A 27,062-nucleotide genomic window follows, 5' to 3' on the forward strand; every position below is an offset into this window, starting at 1 on the left:
GCTGACACTGGGCCAAAGGAGGAGTACACTCTGGACAGGTCACTAGACTATGACAAGGCTAACACATTGAGACAAACAACTATTCAGGCTACCTACAGGCAATTTTAGAGTTACCATTTAACCTAACTTGCATGTCTTCGAACTGTGGGAGGAAGCCAGAGAACCCGGAGAAAAGAATATGCAAACTCCACACAGACAGTGCAAATCACTGCACCACCTTGCCACCCTACAATGCAGCATTCTGCTGTTGGGTCGTGGCATTCATGTGGAAGCCTTTTGACATGCACCACCCACCCCAAGACTGTTGCAGACAAAGTACACACCCTTAATACCAATGGCACTCCCTGAAGGCAGTGGCCTCCCAGCAGGACAATGTGCCATACCACGCTGCAAAAACTGCTAAGGAATGGCCAGAGGAACTTGACAAAGAGCTTAAAGCATCGACCTGGCCTCCAAATTTCCCAGATCCCAATCCAATCGAGCATTCGTGCGACTTGCCAGTACCCCAGAGCCAAGACCAATTGATGATGGGGATTGGTCATGATCCAAGGTAGGGCCTCCTTAGATCGGACTTGGCTCTGATCTGTTGAGGCATGGACACAGGATCTCAGGGGTGTCTGGCACCGGGATGTGGGCAATGTATCCATTGAGTCCTGTGGGTTGGAAGAAGGGTACCAGCACATTACACGGATGCTTGATTGCATTGGGATCTTGGGACTTTGGTGGTCAGGTCAACACCTTGAAATCATTGTTGCCTTCCTCGGGCCATTCCTGAGCAGTTCTTGTCTGGCTGGAGGGGCCACTGCCATTGCCACGAGGGGGTGTACTTAGTCTTCAGCGTGTTTGAGTGGGTGGTGCCAAGACCAAAGGTTTCCCAGCAGAACCCTGCACTGTAATGAGATGATCAATGTTATTTACTTAACCTGTCTGTAGTTTAAATGTTGTGGCTGATCTGCGTATATAAAGATAGTTAAACATTTCAAACCTATTTCATTTAGTTTTTTTAAAATTATAAATATATCAAACAAATAGCGATTTCTCATCTTGCTCTTTGATGTAATCAGTGTATCAAGTGATCAATGTGGGTTAAGAAACTGTGTGTACCATAGACTTTATGGCTGAGACACACAACAATACCTGGACTGGATTAATTTACATTATAATTGATATTTCACTTGCACTGTATCTTAGTCTATCACCTATGATCCTGTCAATAAAGTTTCACCTTAACACAGGAACAAAGATATGCTCAGGCAGTCTGAGGTAAATAAAGAGGCCTTCCTCGGCTGTCCATTATACGGAGCCAGTTCTTGGCCCTGATCCCACACTTTTGACTGAGCAGCATTGCACACAGACACAGAGAGAGAGAGAGAGAGAGAGAGAGAGAGAGAGAGAGAGAGAGAGACAGAGAGAGAGAGAGAGAGAGAGAGACAGAGAGAGAGAGTGTGTGTGTGTGTGTGTGTGAGAGAGAGAGAGAGAGAGAGAGAGAGAGAGAGACAGAGAGACAGAGAGAGACAGAGAGACAGAGAAAGGGCTGATTGGGAGTGGACTACTCTCACCTTGTTTAGAAAGCCCTTGAGCACGCTGGCAGCTTTCACCGACAGAGACCTTGGGATGCGAATGGGCTTCTCAAGAATAACTGTTGGCGTGAAGAGTAGGACAGGAACAAAGAGAGCGAGGGGGAGAAAGAAAAGGACAATCGTGAGTAGGGAGGAGGATGATTCACAGTCCAACCTGCCTGTGGGTGACCATGTCTGCTGAGTGGGAGTCAAAGGAAGGGAGGAGTTACAGAGGACACTATTCTGTTCTTCTGATGGTCTACACACAGCCTTGAGACTCCCACAGCTCAGTGCTGTCATACTGACGAGAACAAAAACACTCTGAAAAATCATTTTTCCCTCCGAACTGAAATAGAAGGACATAGTACTGCTTCACACAGGAGTGGTTCACGCTGAGGTGACCAGAGATTTTTTTTCTTTCAATCACAGCTCAAGGTTATGGGATCAGTGTGTGTTCTCATACAGACATAGTTACTCCCCATCAAAATCAAAATTTTCAGAATATGATAGGAAGGTGCTGTGCCACAAAACTTAAGAATAGACATGTAGATGTAAAAATGTAAAATGAACTATGATCTCTACAAACACTGGTCATTTCTGGATAATGAATGTTACAAATGCTAATGCTATACTGCTGAATTGAATCTCTTGAGGTGACAAAATGGGATGTTTTCAAAATATTACAAGCTACTACCTGCAGAATACCTTCAAAATCACATAAAAATTATTTAAAGTCAAAATTGTTAATTATGATATTATAATAATAAAATTCATCCTCCTTATGTTCCAAAGATTTCCTTTTGTTTTGAGGTAGTCCTGCATAGCCACACCTAACTCCATAGTACTGTCAGAGCTGAACGGTCTGGAAGCACCCATTAGTATTCTGGTACAGGGAAAACTACGGAATTACCGCCTCATGGTTGTATGCCTTAGGCGGCGATCACACCTATAAGGAGCGCTAGAAACGAGATGCCAGTAAAACAATTGATTCCCTATGATACGGCGCGTCTGACTGGTTTTCAAACATTTTTTATGACGAGCGTCTTTTTAGACGTGCGTTCTTTTTCTGGCATCTTTTTAGACGCACGTTTGTAGACGCTGAAAGCTGAAATAATCTCGACTTTTGGGCATCAGGCGCCAGTAGCACCATTTCGTCATACTTGGCCCAGGCAGCCAATCAAATCCATGGAATCAAGCAAGAGGCGGGCTTTGCTATCACGTCAACTTCATTCATGTTTTGTTGTTGAGAGTAGCTGAGGTAAGTTGTGTAAACACACTGGCAATGCAGTGCGACGACGAACGGTTCATCCTGACAGTTTAGAATTATGAGGAGCTATACAATCCCTCAATACCTCAGTATAGCAATAAGCACTGGAGAGCATCTTTTCTTGAGGATATCGTGTACCCAAAACCTCCGCTTTTTGCAGGGTTCTTCATCGTCTAAAAGCAGAGCAACGGCAAGTGCCCTCCTCCGTCTTGGGTCCATTTTCAATGTTTTGATCACCCAGTTGTGCACACACCCCCACTCTACAGGCGCTCCTTGTAAGGAGCGCTCATTGAAAGGGCGTTTCAGGCATTTCAAGTGTCTTTGAAGCGTCCACGTTTCTAGCGCCACCTGTAGGTGTGATCGGCCCCTTAGAGTTTGAATTCATGGGCCTTTCCAAAACCGGATCCTTCCCACTCTCACTCTATCTCAGAGTGTCACTCTGTTTGTAGTCACCTCCATAGCTGAATGAAGCATCCTACATCAAGGTGTGGGGTGTAAACACAGCGGCAAGCTTTAGGACAAATTTCCCTCTCTGCAGCTGAAAAAGGAGCTGTCATTACATTTGGTAACCATGGAGAAAAAATTAGAGAAATTGTCCACCAACTTGTCAGATCAAACTTAAACCCTGCTTGGACCCTTAAGGCCCATTTATGCTCAATGTTAAATACGGATCCGGATACGGATGGAGCCTTCTGTCCGTCCTCCGCGTTCATTTCATCCGTATTTCTGCACGTTTCCATAAAGCTTACGGATACGGGCCAAACGGAGCACTACCACCGGGAACCGTGGGGGCAGTGTTGCTGTCACTACCCGATACGTAGCTCTAGTGAGACACGAAGAAGAAATAACAATTCAATTTCTCTCATCGGCAGTACTAGAGAAAATAATTCTCCGTCCTCCAGTCACGATGTATTTAACGGCCTCACCGGACACCGCCTCCTACAACGCTGCCTCTGTTTTTGTCTTTTATGCAAGAGGTACATTATCAATATCTCCTCCACAGTCACCATGTTTGTTTTTGAGTTTGTTGGTGTCATAAACTTTTGACACTGGGCTGCCTCCTGGTGGATATATTGGTTAACATCCATGCCAATGTAAACGCCGCATGGAAGTATGTGGGCAGTGACGGTAACATCATTTGAAACGGACGTATACATTTTCGTACGTAAAGGGAGCATAAATGGGCCTTCAGTCAAGTCATTTTTCCTTTCACTGTTAATCACATATCCTCTCACAATGCAATATATGAGAAAAAAACAGATATTGTTACAAAATGCTAAGATGAGAGGGCAGGCAATGTTTAACTAAATACATTGGGGTGACTGTCATTATCAGCCAATTTTAGCTTAGACAGATACTGTTGTATTAATCTCAGCCTGATGAAGACTTTGAGATATGTTTGAAAGCCCTGGAAAATGTTGTAAGATTTTTGTTTTGAGTCAAACTACTGCTTCTAACTTCAAGAATGACCTTTAACGCCCAGATGAAATTTCAAAACAGTGTTACTATAACACCAACCCAAAACATTTTTATAACATATTTCAGTCATTAAAATTGTACATGCTTAATGTAAATACCACCTTGTGACTGTATCCCCCACTGAATCAAATGTTTGCCAGCTGTCTGTCTGTCTAAAGCTCTGCAGTTGGCATGTGGAGCACTGATACCCAAAGCAGGGCCTGGCAAAGGGTCTAGCTAGGTGGCATATGGCTGGGTGGCTCCTATAGTGAAAGAGTTGGTTTCCGTTGGCAGGCATTCATCTAGGAACCTGCTGTTCTACCAGTGAGACCTCCATGAGGATGGTAGTGAGTGGCAGATGCTAGCCATGGTACCATGCTATGCTCCTGACAGTCACAGCAGAGACATAATGCGTCACACGAGGTTACTGTAGTATGGAGGAATTTCTGTTATAGAGGACTGTGTGGGTGGCTGTGTGAGCGAGGGAGGGAGGAGATGATATGTTATGGTACCATATGGCTCAAGGAACACAAATGCAAATAGCAGAGATATTATAGAGGTTCCTCTACCCTGAGCGTGATCACACCCACAGTTTGTTTTCTTTAGTTCAAGCCATTCTGAAACAGTGGACTTTGTTGCAATTTTGTATTTATGTTGTGTAGATTGGTACTACATTATTACTTACTTACATAAGGAAGTACCTCCCTTATTAAAATGAAACAGAGTTCCACAAGGTCCTGTGCTTGGACCAGTAGTATTCATACATGCGTCCCTTGGGCAATGTTATTAGGAAAAAGTCCATAAATGTTCACTGTTATGCAGACGAGACCCAGTTATATTCATTGGCTTTGTCACTTTGGACTTTGATTTAAACTTTAAAGCCCATATTAGCCAAGTCCCCAAGACAGCATTCTTCCACCTAAGACATGTTGAAAAGGTTAGGCTGTTCTTAACAAAGCAGGATTCCAAGAAACTGATTCACTTTTCATTACTAGCGGGCTGTACTATTGTAATACCAAATTCAAAATACTGCCCCGAGTCGTGTCCGCCGCCCCTCCCCTACAGATTCGAGTTTGCTGGACAGCGGCACGCTGGAGACTGATTTGTTTGCTCACGGGCGGCTGCTGTGGCAGGGCCGAATCGCCGCGTTCTTGATCTTCGGTTTTCCAGCGGACCATTCGAGCAAGTCCGGCTTCTCTGCTGCTAACGCTGCTGCCGGGATACAGCTCATGAGGAGCTGGCTGCTAATGCTATGTACCGGGACACTGCTAATGCTGCTTGCCGTGCTGCTGTAGCTCAGTCGTAACTGTAACTGATGCTGAGACTCTACTGACTGTGTGACTGGTAGACGGCGGTGGGTGGCGCAACAGGCCAAAACACCAATTCAAATCATAAACATGATTTGCGGACTGTAAAAAATTTTTTTAAATGCGAATATTCTGGCTGTACTATTGTTGTCGGTGAGATCAGTATGTTATATGAACATTATTCCTTAGTCTCTGTGACATATTAGGAGGATTTTATGACTATTTGCTTTATATTTCTTACATATAGCTCCTTTAATGTAGTTCATTTTTATCTTTTTCTACTAACTTCTCAGAAAGGGAGGTAAATAACGATCCAAAGTTAGGCTTCTCACCTCAAGATATCTGAATGAAAATGGGTTCTGTAGGTACCCACAAGTTTCCCCTTAACTTATGCTAGTCTCATACAGTTTGTGGTACAAACTAGGCACATCTTTGCATGCATTATAAATATGCTATTTTCACCTATTGTATTTGAATATGTCTGCATACTGCACTCCCTAAACAGTGGTGAAATTGCATGAATTGGGTATGACTGGAAAGCTGATACTCCTGAGGATTCAGTGAGCCCAGTTTTATTCATGTGAGATGATGTTAGCCCCCATAATAGCCATAATATACACTCTAAACCTTTAAAATTTGAATAGGTGTCTGACCAAAACAAAATGTTTACTACAGATTTATGATTAGAAAAACTTGACACACACACACACACACACACACACACACACACACACTGCTGAGATGTATCTCAAACTAATCTTCAGGATTCTGGTCTTAGAGGGTTAAATTTATATATACTTCCTTTGGGTATCATTGTTAGGAAACACTCCATAAATTTTTGATTGTATGCAGATGATACCCAATTATATTTATCAGTGAGGCCAGATGAAACCAATCAGTTAGCTAAACTTCAAGCATGTTTTAAGACATTAAAACCTGAATGACCTGCAATTTTCTGCTACTACTCAAATAAAAATGACTATTATTTAGCCTTAAACACCTTAGAAACTCACTTACCTAACTCAGTTACATAATGAAATTGCTACTCTCCTGCCTGGAGAAGTACCATATGCTCAAGCCATGGCTATATGTGCATGGATGTCATTTAGAGACATTCTTATGGCTGAAAACCCTTCTTTGTGTAGATCAGTAGAAATATTTACATGTATATTTGTAGAACAAACAAGGACACTATTCAAAGAGCAGAATTAGACCAAGTAGTATAGCAGGGACAAATCCAAGGACAGAATGTGATTAAAGTGCTGCTTCTCTTGAGCGTCAATGGCACTAACACATTTTTTTGCACTGATGAAGGACTGTGGACTTATCAGATGCACAGTGATACATAATATTATGAGGAAGGATTCACAGCTTTGTAATTACGGCAAAGATTCTTCTATCCTTCATCTCAACAATCACCAGGTAATATTACTCTGTTAACGTTTTATTAACCTTGTTTTGTTTTGTTTTTTTGTTTAGTATAGTTATATCAACCAGTGCACTGTGCATTTCTCTCTCAGCTTTATATTAGTTATTTCAAAAAGGGTTTACACAAACTTGCATTGAAAAAAAAAAAAGGTTTCAAGAAGGATTGCAGCGGCCAATCTCAACTTTATTTTACCAAAAATAACCTCTCTAGTTTCATTACTTTAAGGGTCATTTTGACGTATAATACTAACAGTGCAATACCGTGAAACCGCGATATTGTGGTGATTTTACCATGAAAATCTCATACCATTGCAACCCTATTAGGAAAAGGTTTATTTCCAGAAATTTGAAATCAGTACTTAATTTCACACCATCTGTGTGTGTATTTGGGGTATAATTGAAAACCTTTTTTTTATTAAAGATATTAAATTATACAGTAGGACTGGCTTTTTCTGGCTTCAGTAAAAAATGATATCCACAAACAGACAAAAGAGGAGAAAACTATCTATTATCCCTTAGCTTTTTTGTTATGTGGGACTTTCCAATTACAAGTTAATGCTGGCCATTAGATTTCTCCATCCGTCTCCTTGTACAGGTAAAACGGTAACTGTAACTGTAAGTGCTATAACTTCCTAACTAAAAATTACTTTGCAGTTTGACTGATGGAAGACAGAGACCTGTGTTTACAAGGGTCTCGGGGTCGATATTTGGTGCCATCTCAGTTCAAATGAAAATGCCATTATCTGCCAAATGAAGCAAACTAATGGGGAAAAAAACGCTGAACTGTTCCACACATGCACCCTAAATCTCATCTGTAATAGAGGCCATGATGTACTGCCAGATTCTCCACAGTTCATGAGGGGTGGGGGAGCATGCATTACAGCATGTGCATGCAGTAGTACATCATTACAGGAGTCCTCAAATATTAACCCATTTCTTGCTCACACAAACTGTAACAGCATTTTTGGTTGGCAAGATCCATGCAGACAACAGCAAACTAGTACAGTGTTGTATTCTTTAAAAAGAAAACCAGCTTGTTTACAGTATATGCCATGCATTTCTGATCAGATGGGATTGAGAGAGTTTAATCAACTTTGGGGTGGAATTTTCTTAACCTATAAAGGACCATGTAATCTGTCAATTGAACTTGAAACACACAAATCACTACATTTGATTTCTAAGGTGGAAACAAAGCAGGAATAAACACAGATAAGGGACATCTTCTTCAACAGGAAATAAAACAAAACAACAGTATGAATGTATGTTGTTGAACTGTTATTTTCCTTGGCTTTATCACATTTTCACGCTTTCCAACTACTGTACTGTATATCATTAATGTAAATATATCAATAAGTTCACTCAAATGCCAAGAGATGTCACGGACTAAAACAAAACGTGAGAAATCTACGGCAAACTAAAACTAATTAACATTTGAGAGAAGTATAATTAGCCCTGTTTTCGAGTTCCCGCTATTTTAATGAAGCATACCAGAACCATCTAAGCCTGGATTTACACAGACATAAATCCTTTACAGCCCAGAGCTAAGTGTTATTCCATTACATGGAATACATCTGTTTTCCCGCTCTCACAATATCAGCGTCATGAAGGGTTAAATTAACATGTTTTTGTTCAAATGGCACCAAACAGCCTGCCATACTATCAATATTAATATTTGATTTCCCACAATTCCTTTATACTTCCAATCCCTTAAAGTATAGTGGATGTAGTCAGACGCTAGGTACGTTCCCACTGATGAAACAGGGACAGATACACTTAAAGGTATAAACCCTATGTATTGTTGAAATCCTTTGCTTCACCTTGAAAGAGGTACTCCTCTGTGTTCATGTCAGGATTGTCGGTGATAATGTCAAATGGAGACCTCCCAGCCATCATCTCAAACATCAGCACACCCAGAGCCCACCAGTCCACACTGAAGCCTGGGAGGGCACACAAGAATAAGACAAAATATTCTTTTAGATATTTGTGTGGCATGAAGGACTTCAATTATTCCCATCCTTTCAATATAAATTGCAAACTGGAGCTGGTTAAGTCACAGGTGAAAAACTTTCTCTATGTACATGCACTGGCTATAGAAGCCCTGAGAGGCCAATGAGAAAAAAAAACCGTGCAATCCATTTTCTAAGTCTGATCTAAACTGTTTTACCAGCTGTGTTTATGAATTGAACTTAAATAAATGTTCTGGCAGGTTGTTGTTGTCAGGATGTTTTTTCTTAGTGTTTGTTGTTGTTGTAATACTCATTTCAGCCACTAGAGGCTGAGGTACACCACTACCTCGTGTTCTAAACAGGACTAAAAGCATTCATGTTTTCTTCCAAGTGAGTTTTATTTTCTCCATGCACTCTTATTGCGAGGTACTGGTAAAAATCACCAGCAAGTTAGGTAACATTACTATCACATCTTTCTTTTGGACAGAAATGCATTTTCATTGACACTCATCTAACATTAGAATGAACTACATTGATGTTAGCAGTTAGCCTGCTCACTAGAGAGTGAAAAAAAAACTGTTCATGGCTAATTAAAAATAATTAAATTAAATTAAAATGTACATTAAGTTGACTGTAAAGCAAATATTAATGTAATGTTAGTCATGGTAATTTGGACGCTTATTTGAGGGATGCTTTACCATGATATGACAGTTATATATTAAAACTTGCTAACACACAAAATAAACACCTTGTGTTTAGAGTGCATAGAAGAATTAAAACTAACCTGGCAGAAAACATCCATGCTTTTAGTCCAATTTAGAACATGGGGTAGTGGTGCACTTAAGCCTCCTCTGGCCGAAATGAAAAAAAAGAAATTCCTGAGAAAAAAGAAATCACCTGCCAAAACTTCCTTTTTCTACCCATTTCAGAGATTTAAAAAAAAAAAAGATGAGGAAGAACTTAGAACAGGCATGTCCAAAGTCTGGCCCGGGGGCCAATTGTGGCCAGCAGACCAATTTTAATCGGCCCTCGCCTTGACTTTCAAAATATACCATATGTGGTCCTTTACACAATAATGGTTAATCGAGCAAGATCACTTGGCATTTTTATCCTTCGCCTCAGAATGATAAGACTATCATACACTACACTGTAGACAGGCATCAAGTAGTAATAGTTCATTAAAAGATAAAAATGGTTGCTTTTGTCTCACTTTAAAAAAAAAAACTTTTGATGCAAGAATCAGTTGGCCCCCAGGTGTTTTCACGTTGTTTTATCTGGCCCCCATTCAAAAAAGTTTGGACACTCCTGACTTAGAGAGATTATTCTGGCAAAACTTGATTCTTCACTTGTTCACACAGAAGATAAAACAATTTAGATCAGACTTTCTTTCCTAACCTCTCAGGACTTCTGTAGGTACCACTTAGCTTACAAAAGTTGCCTGATGCAGTTTAGCATAATTGTTGTCCTTCCCTCATTGCCTTTTCTTAAGATTTGCTATCAGTAGTTTAGAAAAAAATATATTTTTTTGTTTGGCCCAGCATTTGGAGACGAACTAATCCAACCCAGTATGACTCCTGTACTCACCGTAGTCCTCTCCTCTCAGGATCTCAGGTGCAATGTAGTTGGGTGTTCCACAGAAGGTGCTAGTGGTGTCACCTGGTCTGATCCCCTCCTGAGTGGTTGCAGTGATGAAAGATAAAGGGTATGATGAGTGAGAACATGAGTGGTGGACAAAACAACAAAGACAGGAGCCCTGATAGTACTTCTAGGCGATACAGATCTACTGCATTATTGATAGCCCTATGCCAGCCATCCACACAGTTCACTGACAAAAATCAATGTGCGTCTTGCCTTGCACATGCCGTAGTCTGTGAGCTTGATGTGTCCCTCATGATCCAAGAGAACATTGTCCAGCTTCAGGTCACGGTAGATTATGCCCTTTTCATGCAGGAAGTTCAGAGCGATACAGATTTCAGCAGCATAAAATCTGCAAAGGAGAAAAGAAGAAAATTATGTATCTGACCTGTCCTCCAGTGCCTCCATCAGGACAACGATTTCCTCTTGTGCACAAAAAAATATCAGCATCTTTCATAGGCCCTGGCAGTTGCACGTTGTGTTGATCACATATGATCACCACACTCACAATGGTCATTAATTAAGCCACAGACATAAACAGTTATTGAAATGCATTTTTCAAAATCCACAACTTAGTGTTTTTATTTTTCTAGTGTACTGCCTCTGTAGTTCTCTGAGTGTGGTAAGTAGGAAAAGGGGTTTTCCACTGTCTTGCATACTCCAGGTAAAAATATTTAGCAAGTATTGCAGCTCTATCCATAATGGGCCTGTCATGTTTGAATAAATGCAATGCACAACATTTCTGTAACAGAGACCTGTCTGAATGTCAAAAAGTTTCACTGTAAACCCCAATTTGCTCATTTAACTTCAAAAAAATAAAACTGGAAACAGCTGGCACTCAAAACATTTAGTTTGGTACAATGCAGTAACATAAAATTTTTTGAATACACCAGACACAAAATAAATTTCTCACACGTCTGGCAGGAATTTTATGACAGTTTAATATAACCTTTTTTTGTTGTTGTGTGAGGATTTAATTCTATGTTATATGAACATGAAAACATTGTGTTCACATTATACATTTTTTTTTTCTCAATTTCATTGAATGATAAAATTATACTGTAGCGAGCTTAGGTTTGTCATTTGCTAGAATAAATTAGGCAAACAGACAAATTCTGAACCTGGAAAAAAGTGTTTTTTATTTCACCTCAACACAGCTTTATGTAAGACACTCAAATATTTACACAGACGGGATGTAACTAGCTTTGTATATGACTTAACTCATGGTGCAAAATGTTTTTTATTCCAACATTAACTTTAACCCATTAGAACCATGGTCAAATACAAATTTATTAATCCTAGTGTAACGGGTGACTTAAGTGATCTACAACAAATTTTAACACATGCCTTAAACACATTGTCTCATGGCATGCTGGGAAACTCAACTCATTTAGCCCTAACACGCCACAATGTGTGCACAATGAAAGTGTTGCTTATTGGCCTTAAACTAATTACATGAAATCGGCTTCAAAAATTTGAGTCAAATTAACTCAAAAATTGTTGACATAACTTGAAAACTTATGTCAAGCTCACAAGGGATGAGTTTTTGGGTCGAGTGAACATGAAGGCTTTATGTCATTTTGACAATCTGTTTGTGTAGACTTTACATTAAAATTTTGTGTCATGGATGGATTGGGGTTTACAGTGTATGACATCAGCACAGAGACAAGGCCAGCAATGTTACAGATTCCATGTCAGCAAAGGGCTTATTGAGAAGATCACGAGAGTTACTGAGCACATTCATGCCCCCAAAGGATGAACCCCTTCCTTTCTAAACACACTAAGAGCTTTCCCATAGTGCCACCCCAACCCATTCTCATTCCCAGGTTGTCAGATACTGACGCTTTATCACATCCCTTGGCATCTAGAACAGATGGAAAGAGCAACATTTAGGTATCTTTGTGAGACACAGCTGAAACACACTGAGACACATGGTTTATGTTGTGAAATGATTGCGGCTAGGTTTATGCAATGAAACAAATTGATCAGATTTAGAACAAAAGAATGTTTTGGGTTAAAATGTGTTGTTTCTTACATAAGATAATGTAAATATAGTGTTAAAACCACACTGACTTTTGTTTTCACACAGGACACGAACTGCAGTCTCCTGGATGAAAATCCAGGTCTGGTTTGACCAATCTACCGCCCCTCCCTCCCAGACTTTCTTGCTCTTTATAGTATGACAGCTGTTCTCAGCATCAAGAAGTGTTGCAGATGTATTTACAATGGAGTTTCTTGGAAGCCCAGTGCATTTGGCATCGATGTCACATGCCAAGGGGCATGAAAAAGCAGCAGTGTTTGATGCCCTGGAAATGACAATAGGTTAGCCACTCTCAGGGGACCCTCAATGTCAAGATATCTCATAATCTAACAGACAGATCACAGAGTAATTGACTCAGCATATACGCTACAAAAGTAATAACCCCCTTGACTTTTTTAACACCATGGCCTTCATGCTACTGCCACACTCACAGCAACCTTTAGGGTCCATCTCTTCACTGTGTGTGTGAAACTGACAATGGAAGTGTAAATCTGCAGGGCGTGGTCTGACTCGCCGCAGCCCTACTTGAGAGGAAGGCACCTATGTAGAATAAGACTTTATTAATGACGAAAAATGTTAAGTATACTATTACTGTGCTTCTAAATCTTTAATTCAGAGCTTGGACCTTGTAATGGTTTGATTATACAGAAACATAGAAATACACGTGCAGCCCATTTGGTTATTTCTAATTAATCCCTGAGTTTTGAGGTACAAAAGGCTTTCATAAGTAGATTTATGTTACTACGATTGTTCTCTTTATGGTGAACAGAGACATTTTTATAGCACACATAACCCTCGAATCCCTCTAGTTTTGAACATGATTTGATGTAGCTGGCGTGCGTCTTTGGTGAGTCAGAAGCATTTCCTGTGTGTGTAGGTAGTGTGCATTCTGTCTCTAGGAGATAAGCCTTCATTAACAGTGACGAGCCTCTCTCTGTCTGCCTGCTATAAACCCATGATTGTCAAACACTGGGGGAAAGACTGGAGTGGCGAGCTGTTTGACGGAGAAATCACAAATCCCACATCGCTCCCCCACATTTTCACTGTGACAGCCTCCATTGTACACCGTTGTTTCATAGCTGGCATCAGACTGATAGAAGCTGCGTCCTATCAGCAGCACCATCCACCCCCCCACCAGCCCGCCTCCCCCACGGCGCGGGGGAATGCGGCAGGGTTCTCTCTAAGAGCGCTGCTCATGAATATGTACAATCATTATGAGTGATTAACATGCTGCTTTGCATATGTACAGCCACTGTCTCCAGAATACAGATTGTAGGGGCCGATAGGGGCCCAACGGTGCCTCTCTAAATTACCCAGCCTTTGATCCAGCATTTATCAGAGCCGCAGTTGGAATGCCCCGCAAGTAGACAGGCACAATGAATTATGGATGCTCATTATATTTCTCAGAGGTGGAAAAATAAGTGTTAGGTTGGATTTCGGCAGCACTGCCACGTCCACGAAGAGCTGCTAAAGCATCCCATTAAGCATACAGTATGTCTGTAAGGAGTACTCTGTTGCTGAGGAGTCTTGGAGGCCTCACTGCAGTAACTCAACACGGTCCTGAGTTGTTTTTTATTACAGTACAGCATTTGAGAAAAGCCAAACAATAAAGTCAATTCGCTTCATGTTACAAACTTTACATGTGGAAGTAACACACTGAAATAGATAAGACAGCAGTATAGGATGTTCAGCCCGTTCCCATCCCTAGGTTGTCAAATACAAGCACTTTGTCATGCCCCTTGGCATGTGATATTGACGCTAAAGGCACCTTTCGGCATTTTTATGAGATCTGCGGGGCTTTCAGCTAACTCCAATATAAACCCATCTGTGGCAACCCATCCATGGGTGGGAGGAGGGGGAGGCGGATGGGTCAAACAACACAAGACTTGCCCCCAGAAGACAGCTGTTCATATCCCATGTGAAACTAAAAGTAAACAGTGTTTTAATGTAACATTATGTAATTTATGTACGGCCATTGTGCACTGATATTACATCACGTTATGCTACGTAGAAAAATGTACTTATTTTAATACAAAACATCTTTGTTCTAAACCTTATCAAGTAATTTAAACCAAACCGCGACTCTGGGGCATCGGTGGCTTAGTGGTAGAGCAGGCGCCCCATGTACAAGGCTGTTGTAGCAGCGGCCCGGGTTCAACTCCAGCCTGTGGCCCTTTGCTGCATGTCTCTCCCTCTCTCTCTCCCCCCTTTCACACTTCACTATCCTATCAATTAAAGGCAAAAAATGCCCTAAAAATATCTTAGAGAGAGAAAAAAAAAAAAAAAAAAAAAGCGACTCTTTCACAACATAAACCACGTTACAATGTGTTTCAATTGTGCATCACAGAGACCCTATACCGTGACCTGTGTGTCACTATAAGACACTATGGGTGTGATAAATCATCTGATTTTTAATTATTTTATTTTATTTTTTATTATTTAAGGGTTGTTTTTGTTTTGTTTTTTTTGTTTTTTTTACGTTTTTCTATTTTAAGAATGTCAACAATAAACATTAGGGCTGGATGATATGGCCCTAAAATAATATTACGGTATTTCAAGGTGTTTTTGTGATAACGATATTCTTCACGATATGACAAGGTCCTGGTCCCTACCACATTGGTTCCTCCATGTACACAGGTGCACTTTTTACCAGGTTCAGACCATTTAATGACATTGTTAACATTCCTGTCGGGATAACCAACAGGCAATTGCAGATAAATGATATTAAAAAAATGTTGATATTATGTCCTCTGACACTGCATATCATACCATTTGCTGTAATATGCATAGACCTTCTGGTGCCTGTAGCAGTATTATCATCACAGTCAGTGTATTTAAAAAATCTGGACTTGCTCTATCACAGAACCCTCCCTCTTCTCTGAACTCATTTGAAGATTTCAATACATGACATTAGTATAATATTACATTAATATTTGTACTTTTAACAACAATTCTGACATTCTAGTCTTTTCTGAAACCTGGTTAAAAAACGTCAGTTGAAGATGGCGATATTAGCTTAAATGATTACAATTGATTTAGATGTGACCGACTCACTAAGGGTGAAGGTGTAGCAATCTATTTGTCAGAAATAACATCAAAGCATCCCAGTTAGTTAGTATATCTGTGCCAAAGCAGTATGAACTATTGAGTTTAAATATATAATTAAGTCAAAATGCTTTTATTTAGGGTTGTTGTTATTTATCTTCCCCCCAATCCCCCTCCGCCCCTCTAGAAGCAGTTACTGACATTTTTGAGAATTTAACCCCTTTCATGACCTCAGAAGTGACTATTATAGGAGACTTTAACTTAAATTGGATGTCCACAGACTCAGATAGTTTAAGTCCATCTGTGCTGAACTTGGTCTTACTCAATTAATCTCTAATCCTACCCATCTGAATTTTAAGGACCTCTCTAATTAACCTTGATTGACATTATATCAGCAAATCATGCCCATAAATATTCTTCCAGTGGTGTACTTCCATTAGATATAAGTGATCATTGCCCAATTGTATGTATCAGAGATACTCGATTGACCAACTCAAAAACTCAAATTGCTGTCAAAAGAAACTTCAGAAATTTTAAGCCTTTTAACATGATCTCAAACATGGTGACCTTTCACATACAATATAAATCCCAGATGTGGAACTAGCATTAAATTATTTTTCAAATATCTTCAATTCAGTTGTTAACAAACATGCTACATTTAAGAAGTTAAGATTAAAAGATAGATTCAGCCCTTGGTTCACCTCTGAATTATCAAATCTGTTCCAGTGACGGAACAAAGCATGGTCCCCAGGTAGAAGTTCCGGGAACCCCTCCCATTGGCTTGCTTTCAGAAAGCTAAGAAATAAATGCCCCTTCTTAACAAGAAAAGCTAAATCTAATTATTACTTAACCTCTATCTCCAGTTCTTGGTCAAATCCATCAAAATTCTGGAAAGACGTGAACTCTGACAAACTAAAAACAACGCTTCCTCTCTGCCCACTCATGTCAATTCCAGAAATATCACACTGACTGAAAAAGAAGATATATGTACAGCATTCAACAGACATTTTGTTGCAGCTGGTCACCTGTTTGAGGATAAAAGTATGACATCACCTAATTGTACAAATACATTTATTAATAATGATGATAATGTACATACTGTACAGTAAACTATGCCCCTCAATTTGCCCTCCACCCCTTTTCTCCTACTGTAGTCACTTAGGCTCTTCAAGCCATTGACTCAAGAAAAGCGGCTGGAGAGGACAATTTGGCCCCTTTCTCTTCAAGCTTGCAGCTCCCATAATTTCAGAGCATATACCGCATATCTTTAATTTAAGTATTTCAACTGGTATACTACCTAAAGTATGGAAGTCAGCTCATGTTTAAACTTTGCACAAAGGAGGAGAAAAAAGTGACCTAAACAACTACTGTCCAATTTCAAAACTGTCTTGTCTGTCTAAAATCCTACAAACATTAGTAAATAATCAACTCAAGTCATTTTTAGCTCAATATGCTGTATTAACCCCCCACCAATCTGGCTTCAGATCAGATCATAGCACTGACTCTGCTACTTCCTTAATTTTAAATGACACTGTGTCAGCTGCAGATAACAGGAAGCACTGTGTTGCTGTTTTTTATTGATATATAAAAAGCATTTGATACAGCTGATCATTCTTTACTCCTAAAAAGACTATCAAATATTGGATTTGATCCACGAGCCATTAAATGGTTCACCAATTACCTCTCTGGCAGACAACAGTGTGTAAAAGTGGGAAATGTTAGATCAGAGTTTTTACCAATAACAAAAGGTTTCCCACAAGGTTCAGTCTTAAGATTAGTGCTATTCACTATACATATAAATGATATAGCTCTGTTCTTGCAAAACTGTAATGTCCATTTTTATGCTGATGACACAATTTTATATTGGTGGACTGACTCTGTAAATTTAGCTCTTGAAATCCTGCAGCATTCTTTCAATGTTCTGCAAAATGCATGAATGAATCTCAAACTTGTATTAAATGCCGACAAAACTAAATATATGCTGTTCTCCAGAGCCAAAAACATTAACCACAGGACTCTCAAAACCTGCACTCTAAATGGTACAATCATTGAACAAGTTCCACATTATAAATATTTAGGCATCTGGATTGATGATAAATTCACCTTCAAACCACAAGCTGATGCACTTACAAGGAAATTACAATAAGATGGGTTTTTTGTACAGAAATAAATCTCTAATGATGTAATTTATCGACATGCAGCTGCCTACACTCTTATGCCCCTAAATGCTGTCTACCATTCAGCCCTTAGATTTATACATGGAGACAGCTATGGCACACATCACTGTTTGCTTTATCAAAAAGTGGGTTGGCCTTCTCTTTCTATTAGAAGGGACCATCATTTGCTTTTATTTACTCATAGGGACTTCTTCAGAAAATTGCCCTCATATTTGTCATCACTTATTGGTTGGAGAACTGCAACATATCACACATGTTCGCAAGACTGGTTAGTACTGCAGGTTCCTAGAACTAATACTGATTTGGGAAAGATTGCTTTCAGATTCTTTGCACCATATACCTGGAACGAATTACAGTGTACTTTGAAGCTTGATACTTTGGTTTCAATGGGTCAATTCAGAAATCTAGTCAAAAACCTGAGTATTTTTAACTGTTGCTGTTTTTAACTTTTTTAACTGATTCATGTTATATGTATGTGTATATGTATATGCTGCTGCCAGAGGAGCCGCTGAATGAGTTCCCTCTGAGCGGTAAATTGCTAAAAGAGTCTGAGAAGTCTGGGGCTGTTCATAAAACATCCAGGACTCCCAGACCTAAGGACGCCACAGTTTATTCCACAGCTGCTCCTCTTTCTGGAACCACCATGGAGTTGGTTATAATTTTGCTTTCAACCATGCTTGTTGTTGCTGTGGGTAACAGTATGACGTCATTACAGTATGTCAACAATTTGAAGTTTTTCATATCATATTAAAAATCATACCGGTATAAACATATACAAAAATCAAATAAACAATCAATTACATAAATACATACAGCACGGACAAAAAAAGCATCATCTCTGCAACGTTCATAACATTAATGATTCAAAAGTCCATCAGCACAGCCCCAATCCTTGTGGGAGTAATCAGGTGACCTATTCTAAAAGTCAAGCCTGGAAACAAACAAACAAAGAAACAAAAAAGGTCCCTATAGTAAAGCCAAAGCAAAAGATGCAAGAGCCCACTCTCTCCATCCGTATGTTACAACTGTAGTTCATTGAAAAAAAAAAAATTCATAATGATAGTTAAAGCTATAGTGCGTAACTTCTGTCGCCTCCCAGCGGATAATGCGTTATAACCACTAATAAGCCGAGTGTTACACAGAGTAACACTTGCCACACACCGTGTACACAGAGTACCACTAGCCAGTCGCCATACACCGTGTACACAGAGTAACACTCGGCAGTCGCCACACACCGTACACAGAGTAACACTGGCCAGTCGCCACACACCGTGTACACAGAGTAACACTGGCCAGTCGCCACACACCGTGTACACAGAGTAACACTCGCCACACACCGTGTACACAACGCTACACAACGTGGCGAACACCAGGCTGCTAACATTACATTACGTTCATAGCACCATTTCCAAGAAAATAATAAAGTACTAGGTCCAGTACATGTAACAGCAACACATACTACTCATAATATAATTATAAACCAAGTCACTTACTTATCCAACAGCAGCAAGGCAACATCCGTGTCTGCCCTCAGCCCAATTTTTTCCTTCAGGGCTCTTCACCGAGGAAAAGCGACGCCAATACAAATCCTTGTCTGCCTTCTCCGTCGGTCACTTTCTTTCTTTGCTAATAGACCTTCAGCCGAACGTCCAGGCTTTTTCTTTGTGGTAGGATCCACTTCTGGACCGTGTCTCGGCCGCTTCTCCGCCATGTTGCTTTCTCTTTCTACCTGCGCTCTACCTCTTGCTATGACTCTCCGCTCGTCCTCCCCCTCCCTTCTTGTTGTGAGGAAGCATTTCCTGTGCGCCAGCGCGGGAATGTCGCCGGTCTACACGCATACTAAAAATGATCAATATATTGAAATTACCGCAAGATGTTAGAGGAGCCGATCGGCTTTATCAGCATTGTGTCATCTCCTCTAGTAATGGCTTGGGTGAAACGGACATTTACGGACCTGTAGAAGTTACGCACTATAGCTTTAAGTATGGAACGTGCATCCAAAAAGCAAATAACTTCAGTATTGTGTCCAGCTCCTATGACATGTCTATTCCTTTTATAAAAGACAAAGCTGAACCCAGACAAGCAAATATGAATCTCTATGGTTGTGAAGATTGGCTATCATTAATTCAAATGATGCATTCTCTGTAATTAACTTAACCCGATCACTATACTCAGGGCTAACTTGACTTCCAGTTGTGGAGGATGAGCAAATGCTGATGATGCTAGAGCAAATGCTGGCTTGGAGATCTTGGGTAAACATGACCTGTCCCCAAAGAGGCAAATTTGAAGTGATTCAGGAACAGACATACCTAGCAACTCTTGTATTGTTTTGATTATCTCTCTCCAGAAAGGTAGAACCAGAGGACAGACCCACATTGCATGGATAAAGGTGCCTTCCTGCCTTTTACATTTCCAGCATAGATTATTTTCTAGAAGCATCTGTATTTGACAACCTGGGAATTTGAACGGGTTGGATGTTTACCTTGCATGTTCTTCAGGGAGCTTCCTTTGTCGTTGCATATGAAACATCAAGTCCCCGCCGTTCACATATTCAATCACTAGAAATAACCTGGAAACCAAAGCATGATGAGAAAATGTATTATTTCACCAATGTTGCTGTTTAACAGAGGCTCCTTTAGAAATGTTAAGACTAGATGGTTAAAAGAAATTTGAAAAATAAAGAGAAACATAATGACATGCCCTTCATGTAAAAAAAAAAGGGTTTTATGAAATGTCATAAGGATATCAGATATAAAAGAGTACATTTGCTTTTGTAGGTCTGCTTTTCACTTTGATTTAAATGTGTTTTTTTGAGATGGCATTTTCGACATCTAAATTCATCTCTACCTACAGAAATGTTACATGTTGACTCTTAAAGCTACGCTACGCAATCAGTGCCACAAGGCAAAAAGGCTGATATTAGTTCATCTTTTGTTTCTAGTTTTCAAAAGAAATACACTGAAGGGACCAAAACCAACAGTAAACTGACTAACTGACCAACAAGCAGTGACTTGAGGACTGATATACTTTATTGCTCTGTGCCATAGTGCTCCAATGACATCAAAATATTGATCAAAAACACACAATGATGTATTCTGTGCATTTAGGTGACACATACCTTTTGTTTCATTTAGAGGAACATGGCCACAAGTGCATTTTCAATCTCGAGCTGAGAGAAAAAAACTACAAGTGCTATGTCCACTGTACATTTATTGTTCATTGTATAGTATGACTCGTTTATGCATTCAAATAGGTTTTGGACGTTCTTTTGAGAAAACTACTGCACACTACTGCCTGCTGCAGCCCAGTCACTAGAAGAAAATGGTGACGTACGTTTCTGCAGTTTCTATGTTTCATATGTATCATATCAACATATCTAAAGTGACAGTATAAGCTGACATTGTTCTGGAGGTGGAGGGGATGTTGGATGGTGTGTCTCCTAGGTGAGATGGCTGCCAACAAACAACAAAACTGTTTTGTCAACAAAACACTGCATTACTAACAGTGATTGTGTCACTGAAACCAGGCATTTTATACCAAAACATGATATTTTCCTATCCATAACCAAATGGTTCTTGTACCTTAACATAACCACACATTAACCACAGGGTCACCAAAATATAAAAAAGTGCAAAGTTTGAATTCACCTGCTTCATGATAACGTACAAATGTGACATATGTCATGCGGTTTAATGCCAGCATTTATTCTGGTGATTTGGTTGGGCATAAATGACCCGCTGTGTCTTCTGTTATATTTGATTTGTTTTCAGTTTGATGTATGCCAACTTAGTCAGTGACAAATATAATGATCAGTAAGGCTACTGCAAGATTATTCTTCACAAAACAAATATTAGATTATTATATATTACAAACAGAACTACTTTCGGTTGTTTTTAACCAAGTCATTGCTGTGTTTCCAGCGTTTTAGCCACCAAACATGGGTCTTTCGTAGTGACCTGTCACTGTGTTTCCACTGGGGATAGTGCCACAACAGGCAATTGTTTCTACAGAGACATTGCTGTGTTACCAGCCAGGATTGTGCCACAAAAAGCAGGTATCTTTCGGCAAAACATAGTCTTTTCCTAACCATAACCAACTGTTTTTTGTGCATAAACATAACGGCACTTTCATCACAGCGTTGTTGAAACGTATAGAAACGTGAAGTTTCAGTGTATCTGCTACATAATTTCATACAAATGTAACATATCTGTGATTTGCAGACATGTTCAATGCCAACATTTATTCTGGTGATCGGGTTGACAGCTGACATGCAAGATGGCTGAAAATATCTGTATGGAGAAAGGAAGAATCTGCCCACTTCCAATGCACGTACTGAATAATGACCTCGATTTTTTGGTGACTAGACCATCATCAGAGCAAATGCTTAACAAAAACTTATGATGACAGCATCAAGAAGGGCAAACCAGTGCTTTTTAATGCAGGTAAAAACTGAGGGTAAATTAATGCGGAGGGCAATCAGGAGATCCAAATACAAATATGCAGAAAATGTGCAAAACATTCAACTTTTAAAAAACATTTATATAATCCATGTACAGCACAAAATCAAGGTTTTAACCCACAAAATGGTGATATTGCCATTTTTGGTGGTATCTTGTAACTCTGGAGCTTTCTATGTACTTGGACCAAGGAAACTATAATTGTGAACTTGCAGGAGATGATAAGCAATATACCAGCTTTGTCCTTTAATGAAGAAGAGGCCATCACTAGGAAGTAATATTTCATATTACTGAAAGGTACGGTCAGGTAGACTGAGCTGCAGCTGAAATGTGTTGCCTTTAATGCATACAGTATGAGTGTCAGCCTTCTCATGCTCTTACCGACTTTCTGTCTGGAAACAGGAGTGGAGGCCTACTAAGAATGGATTGGTGGACGCCTGCTCAAACACGTGCTTCTCTGTCTGTACCCAGTCAATATCCTGGAGAGATGAGAGGAGACAGATGGAGACAGAGAGGAAAGATAATGTACTGACAATCAATTTGTCTTATCAATAGACTTTCTGTGTGGTTAAACAGACAGAGTGAGACACATCATGCCACAGATAAAACAAATGCAGTCAGTCCTGTGAAGAATCCTCACACTCAGGATTATTCTGAGACTGTTTATTTCCTGCTTCTGTTAAGAGTGTGGACCTTGGATGGTGTGCCAAAAGATAACTGATCCGACAGTTAGTCATTGACACTAATGAAAGATCATTATAACCTGTTAAAAATGACACCCAGACAGAGCTTTGTATTTCTATATATCTCTCTATATATTTTATACCATATACACAACCTCTATATACATATGATATCTAATTTGTGCTGCTTATTTTGCTGGAGCACCAAAGCACACTGTCATGTCTTTGCCCAAGACATAAATCGGGGTTCCGAAAACTGACTCTGTACAAGAAAAGAAAAGGAAAGAACATTTTCAAAAGGTGCATGAGAGAGTACTGGATCAAGAGAGGAGGTTGGGGGGCCCTCAAAGACTGCATATGCATAGAGCCCAGAATTCAGTGCTACACTCCTGACTACAGCTTTCGATTAAATATAGTGAAGTAAAAGTATAAAGTTGCTTCAAATGGAGACACTCCAGTAAAATAAACACATGCTTCTAAACTATTTTTGACTAGTGCAGCACCTGATTAAAAGGACTTAGTTAGTAAAGCAAGAATCCTTCCGACAACTAGAAACCTACAGTATCTTTATTTACAAATCCATTTTCTCTCATTGTTATCAGCTAGCTGTGGGTGGAATATGTGGTTTTATAGAGAGCTGTGAGTGTGGATGTTTTATGCAGATTTAAAGTGTCATTAAGTTGATGATGTTTAATGTTTTATGTGCTCTACAACAGAATGTGTCTAAATTTTGAGTTTCCCATGCTGTGCTCTGACACGATATGGTTAATTTATGACATCACAATAGAGACCCCATATTGTGCAATTGATACCAAACTGGTCAACTCATTAGCACTTGAGGAATTTATAATTATGCAGAATACGCCATAACAACACATCTCGTACTGGTCATTTCAGCTCCTTTAGTAGTTTGTAGTCTGTCTGTGAGAGCTCTTACAAGCTTCCTTTGATGTCAGGCAATAGACTACTAAAGAGATGAATTATTAAACTAATGTGCATGAATAGAGCCATGAATATATGAATGTCCAATCACAACAGGAGGACTCGATGGTTTCATTACATCCTCTCAGTTAGGAAAAAATTGCATCTGTCTTACGGACTTTAAGTGTTTATATGTGGAGAAAAACAAGAAATGATAAGTTGATGGGGGCAATGGAGGCATGAAGCCTGTGACGTGGTTTATGTTGTCCTGGATTAGTCATGCAGATGTTGGATGGTGCCGTAGTTCTGGACAGTGATCCTCGGTCTGCATACATGAGCCCACTCATTACTCTTTTCTGTATCCTATATTATGTTTTATATTTTATTGCCCTGTAAAGCGCTTTGAATTTCCCTTGTGTATGAAATGTGCTATACAAATAAAGCTGCCTTGCCTTGCCACTGGTTTCTGTTCTTGTTTTGTTTTTTAACAGGAATTATATGTTGAGCAATTGTGCCATCTAGTGAGCACATATGGCACAAACACTGCAAAGTCAACAGGATGCAGGACTCATCTGTCCCAACTTTGTCTTTGATTCTGTTGTTTTTACTTCCTTTAAAAGGTCCACTGTATGCAAAACATATTGGAACTAGTTCAGTTACTAGTTTATTCCAATAGTGAACCCGGCAGAGGTGCAGCAGCCTTTAGATCATTTGGTAAAGACGGTAGGTTTCATAGAAGACACCAGTGATTAAAATGCCAAAGGTAACACCTCAGTGTTTCTCTTTTATATTAAAAAATGTAAAGTACTTTTTTTGTTTACTATATAAATAAGAGACATTAAATTTAAGATTTTTCCTTGTTTGTTGTTGTTGTTTTTTTAACTAATCAAGATATATAGCAGGAACAATGCATAGGAACCTCAAATCTTGTAAGTAGTAGGTTTTGGCTGACCGGTGTATATATGTATATATGTATGCATGTATGTACATATACATATATATATATATATATACATACATATACATACACATATAGATATAGATATAAATAACCTTTCTTGTCACCAGATAACGGTTGACAAAAAAGTGTTTGCAGTTTACAGCCTAATCAGCAGGCCCAAACAGTATTTTCTATTGTTTTGTTTGGTGATCCAAAATTGAAAATAAATTGTGGAATTCTGTGAAATGTTTTTTTTCCTTGCTCATAATGTGATAGACGATATTTATTTATGATAACAATTGTCTTTGAACAAAAATAACCTCACACAACACATTAAAACCTAAAATTACCTCGACCAGGCCAAAAGAACTACTTTGTAGATTTTAGAAGAAACTTTGAATCAGAAATTTGACTCAATCATGAATACTTCAATGAAAATTTAAACATTCGTTGGAAAACTCAGTCAACAAAATGTGGGACACATGGCCATTAAAATGGAAGGTTCAATATAGTAAATCTTTGTTATATTTGTTCTCACTACACCACTAACTTTGATTTTAATGCTAACTGAATACAGCACACGATTGTCACACACATGCACAAGGAGGTGGAGGAGACAGTGACAACATTCTGAGTTTTACAAGCAGCATCTATGTTCCTTAAATCTGCAGAAAGTCTGCAGAGTTCTGCTGGTGCAAGTTCCACATGGGCCTGCTAATCAGGCATGACATTATTATAGACTATAACAGGGATACTCAACTTTGCCCAGGGGCCACTTTTGCAAAATGACAGGGGGCCAGGGGCCAATAGCAGCCCTGCAAAGGTCAGGTTTATGCAGGGGTGCTTCTAGGATTTGAGGACATTTGAGGCTTAGCCTGGACCTCTGTTGGGGGGTCTGGGGATCCTCCCCTGGCACTTTTTTTTTGATAAACAAGTTCTATGAAAATGGTTGGGAGGCTACCCAGGATAAACAGTTTGAAAAAGTTTCCAGTATGTGAAACCATAAATTGTTGTTTTTACATTTCTGTTTGTGTACAGATTAAACAAACAAGACACAACATGCTAACCGGTGCTGGTAGGTGTATTTTTAAAGTTGGACCGAGCCAGGTCCAAAGTAACAAAGTAACAAGGTAATAGCAGTCTTTATGCTAAGCTAAGCTAACCCTGTCCTGACTCCAGCTCTGTGTGTAACACACACACATGACAAAAAAAACACAACTAATTTTCTCACTTGTGAAAATGTGGAAAAGTGAGTGAACCGAGCATTTAACAGACTGATTCTAATTTTCCTTTTTCTTGTACACTTGTGAATGAAATGTGTGTGAGCCCTGGGCAAAAAGGAAACACCATGCTCTCCCAGTTACATTCACATTAAAGGGTAAGCTTGGCATTTTCCAACCTGGATAATATTTTCTCATGTTTTGTGTCAAGTTATGTCCAATAAAAGTGTTTGTTTTTGCAACTAACAGATTGTTACTAAAAGCGTTACTTTTTGTTACTTTTAAAGAAACGTTCCTGTATTGGTTTTGATTCTGTCAGCTGCCTGTGGTTTTAAAACTACTTCTCTAGCAGACTACAATGTGTAATGATGGGTGATGTTCATCCCACAAGGTTCAGTGTAAGGGTCAATATTGTTTTCAATTCACATAAATGATATTCATCTGTATGCAGATGACACCGTTTTATTGAATTGAATATCTGCAATCGTCTTCTGAATCACTCCAACTTCAACTACATACAGTAATCATAAGTTAACACTACATTCAGACAAAATCAAAAGGATGCTGTTCACCAAGGCTACTCATATTGAATCTTTCAATATTCATTCTACAAATGGCACATCCATAGAGAGAGTCCCACAGTATAAATACCTTGGTATCTGGCTGAATGACAATTTTTATTTTAAGTACCATATTGACATTCTGACTACCAAACTGAGAACAATACTTGGCGTCTGTACAGAAATAAGCGCTGTTTACCTTTTGTACATTGAAAAAGAACAGTAGAATCTGTAATTTTGTCAGTTTTGGATTATGGGGATGTTATACATGGAAAAGCTGTTGCCTCTATACTGAAATTACTGGATACTGTATAACATTCAGCCCTAAGGTTCACAACAGGTGATTTTTTTTCAAGTTTTCTATTTTGTTTCTGTTGACGTTGAATGAAGTGTGTTTTATGACGATAAAATCACTGTT

At 39.4% G+C, this 27,062-nt stretch overlaps 1 protein-coding gene across 3 annotated transcripts in view; it reads right to left on the reverse strand.

Annotated features, from left to right (window-relative positions):
• Positions 1-27,062, reverse strand: part of prkcz (protein kinase C, zeta) — a 227,194-nt gene that overhangs the window by 59,959 nt on the left and 140,173 nt on the right. For all 3 annotated transcript variants that reach the window (XM_050065364.1, XM_050065363.1, XM_050065365.1), the window contains exons 10-15: positions 22,702-22,799; positions 20,346-20,432; positions 10,817-10,952; positions 10,550-10,637; positions 8,837-8,956; positions 1,560-1,639 (exon numbers count right to left, since the gene is read on the reverse strand). In XM_050065364.1, the coding sequence (XP_049921321.1) occupies positions 1,560-1,639; positions 8,837-8,956; positions 10,550-10,637; positions 10,817-10,952; positions 20,346-20,432; positions 22,702-22,799 (609 nt within the window). The remainder of the gene's footprint in view (positions 1-1,559; positions 1,640-8,836; positions 8,957-10,549; positions 10,638-10,816; positions 10,953-20,345; positions 20,433-22,701; positions 22,800-27,062) is intronic.

This window comes from Epinephelus moara, chromosome 16 (genome assembly GCF_006386435.1).
Source record: "Epinephelus moara isolate mb chromosome 16, YSFRI_EMoa_1.0, whole genome shotgun sequence".
Taxonomy (NCBI): Eukaryota; Metazoa; Chordata; class Actinopteri; order Perciformes; family Serranidae; genus Epinephelus; species Epinephelus moara.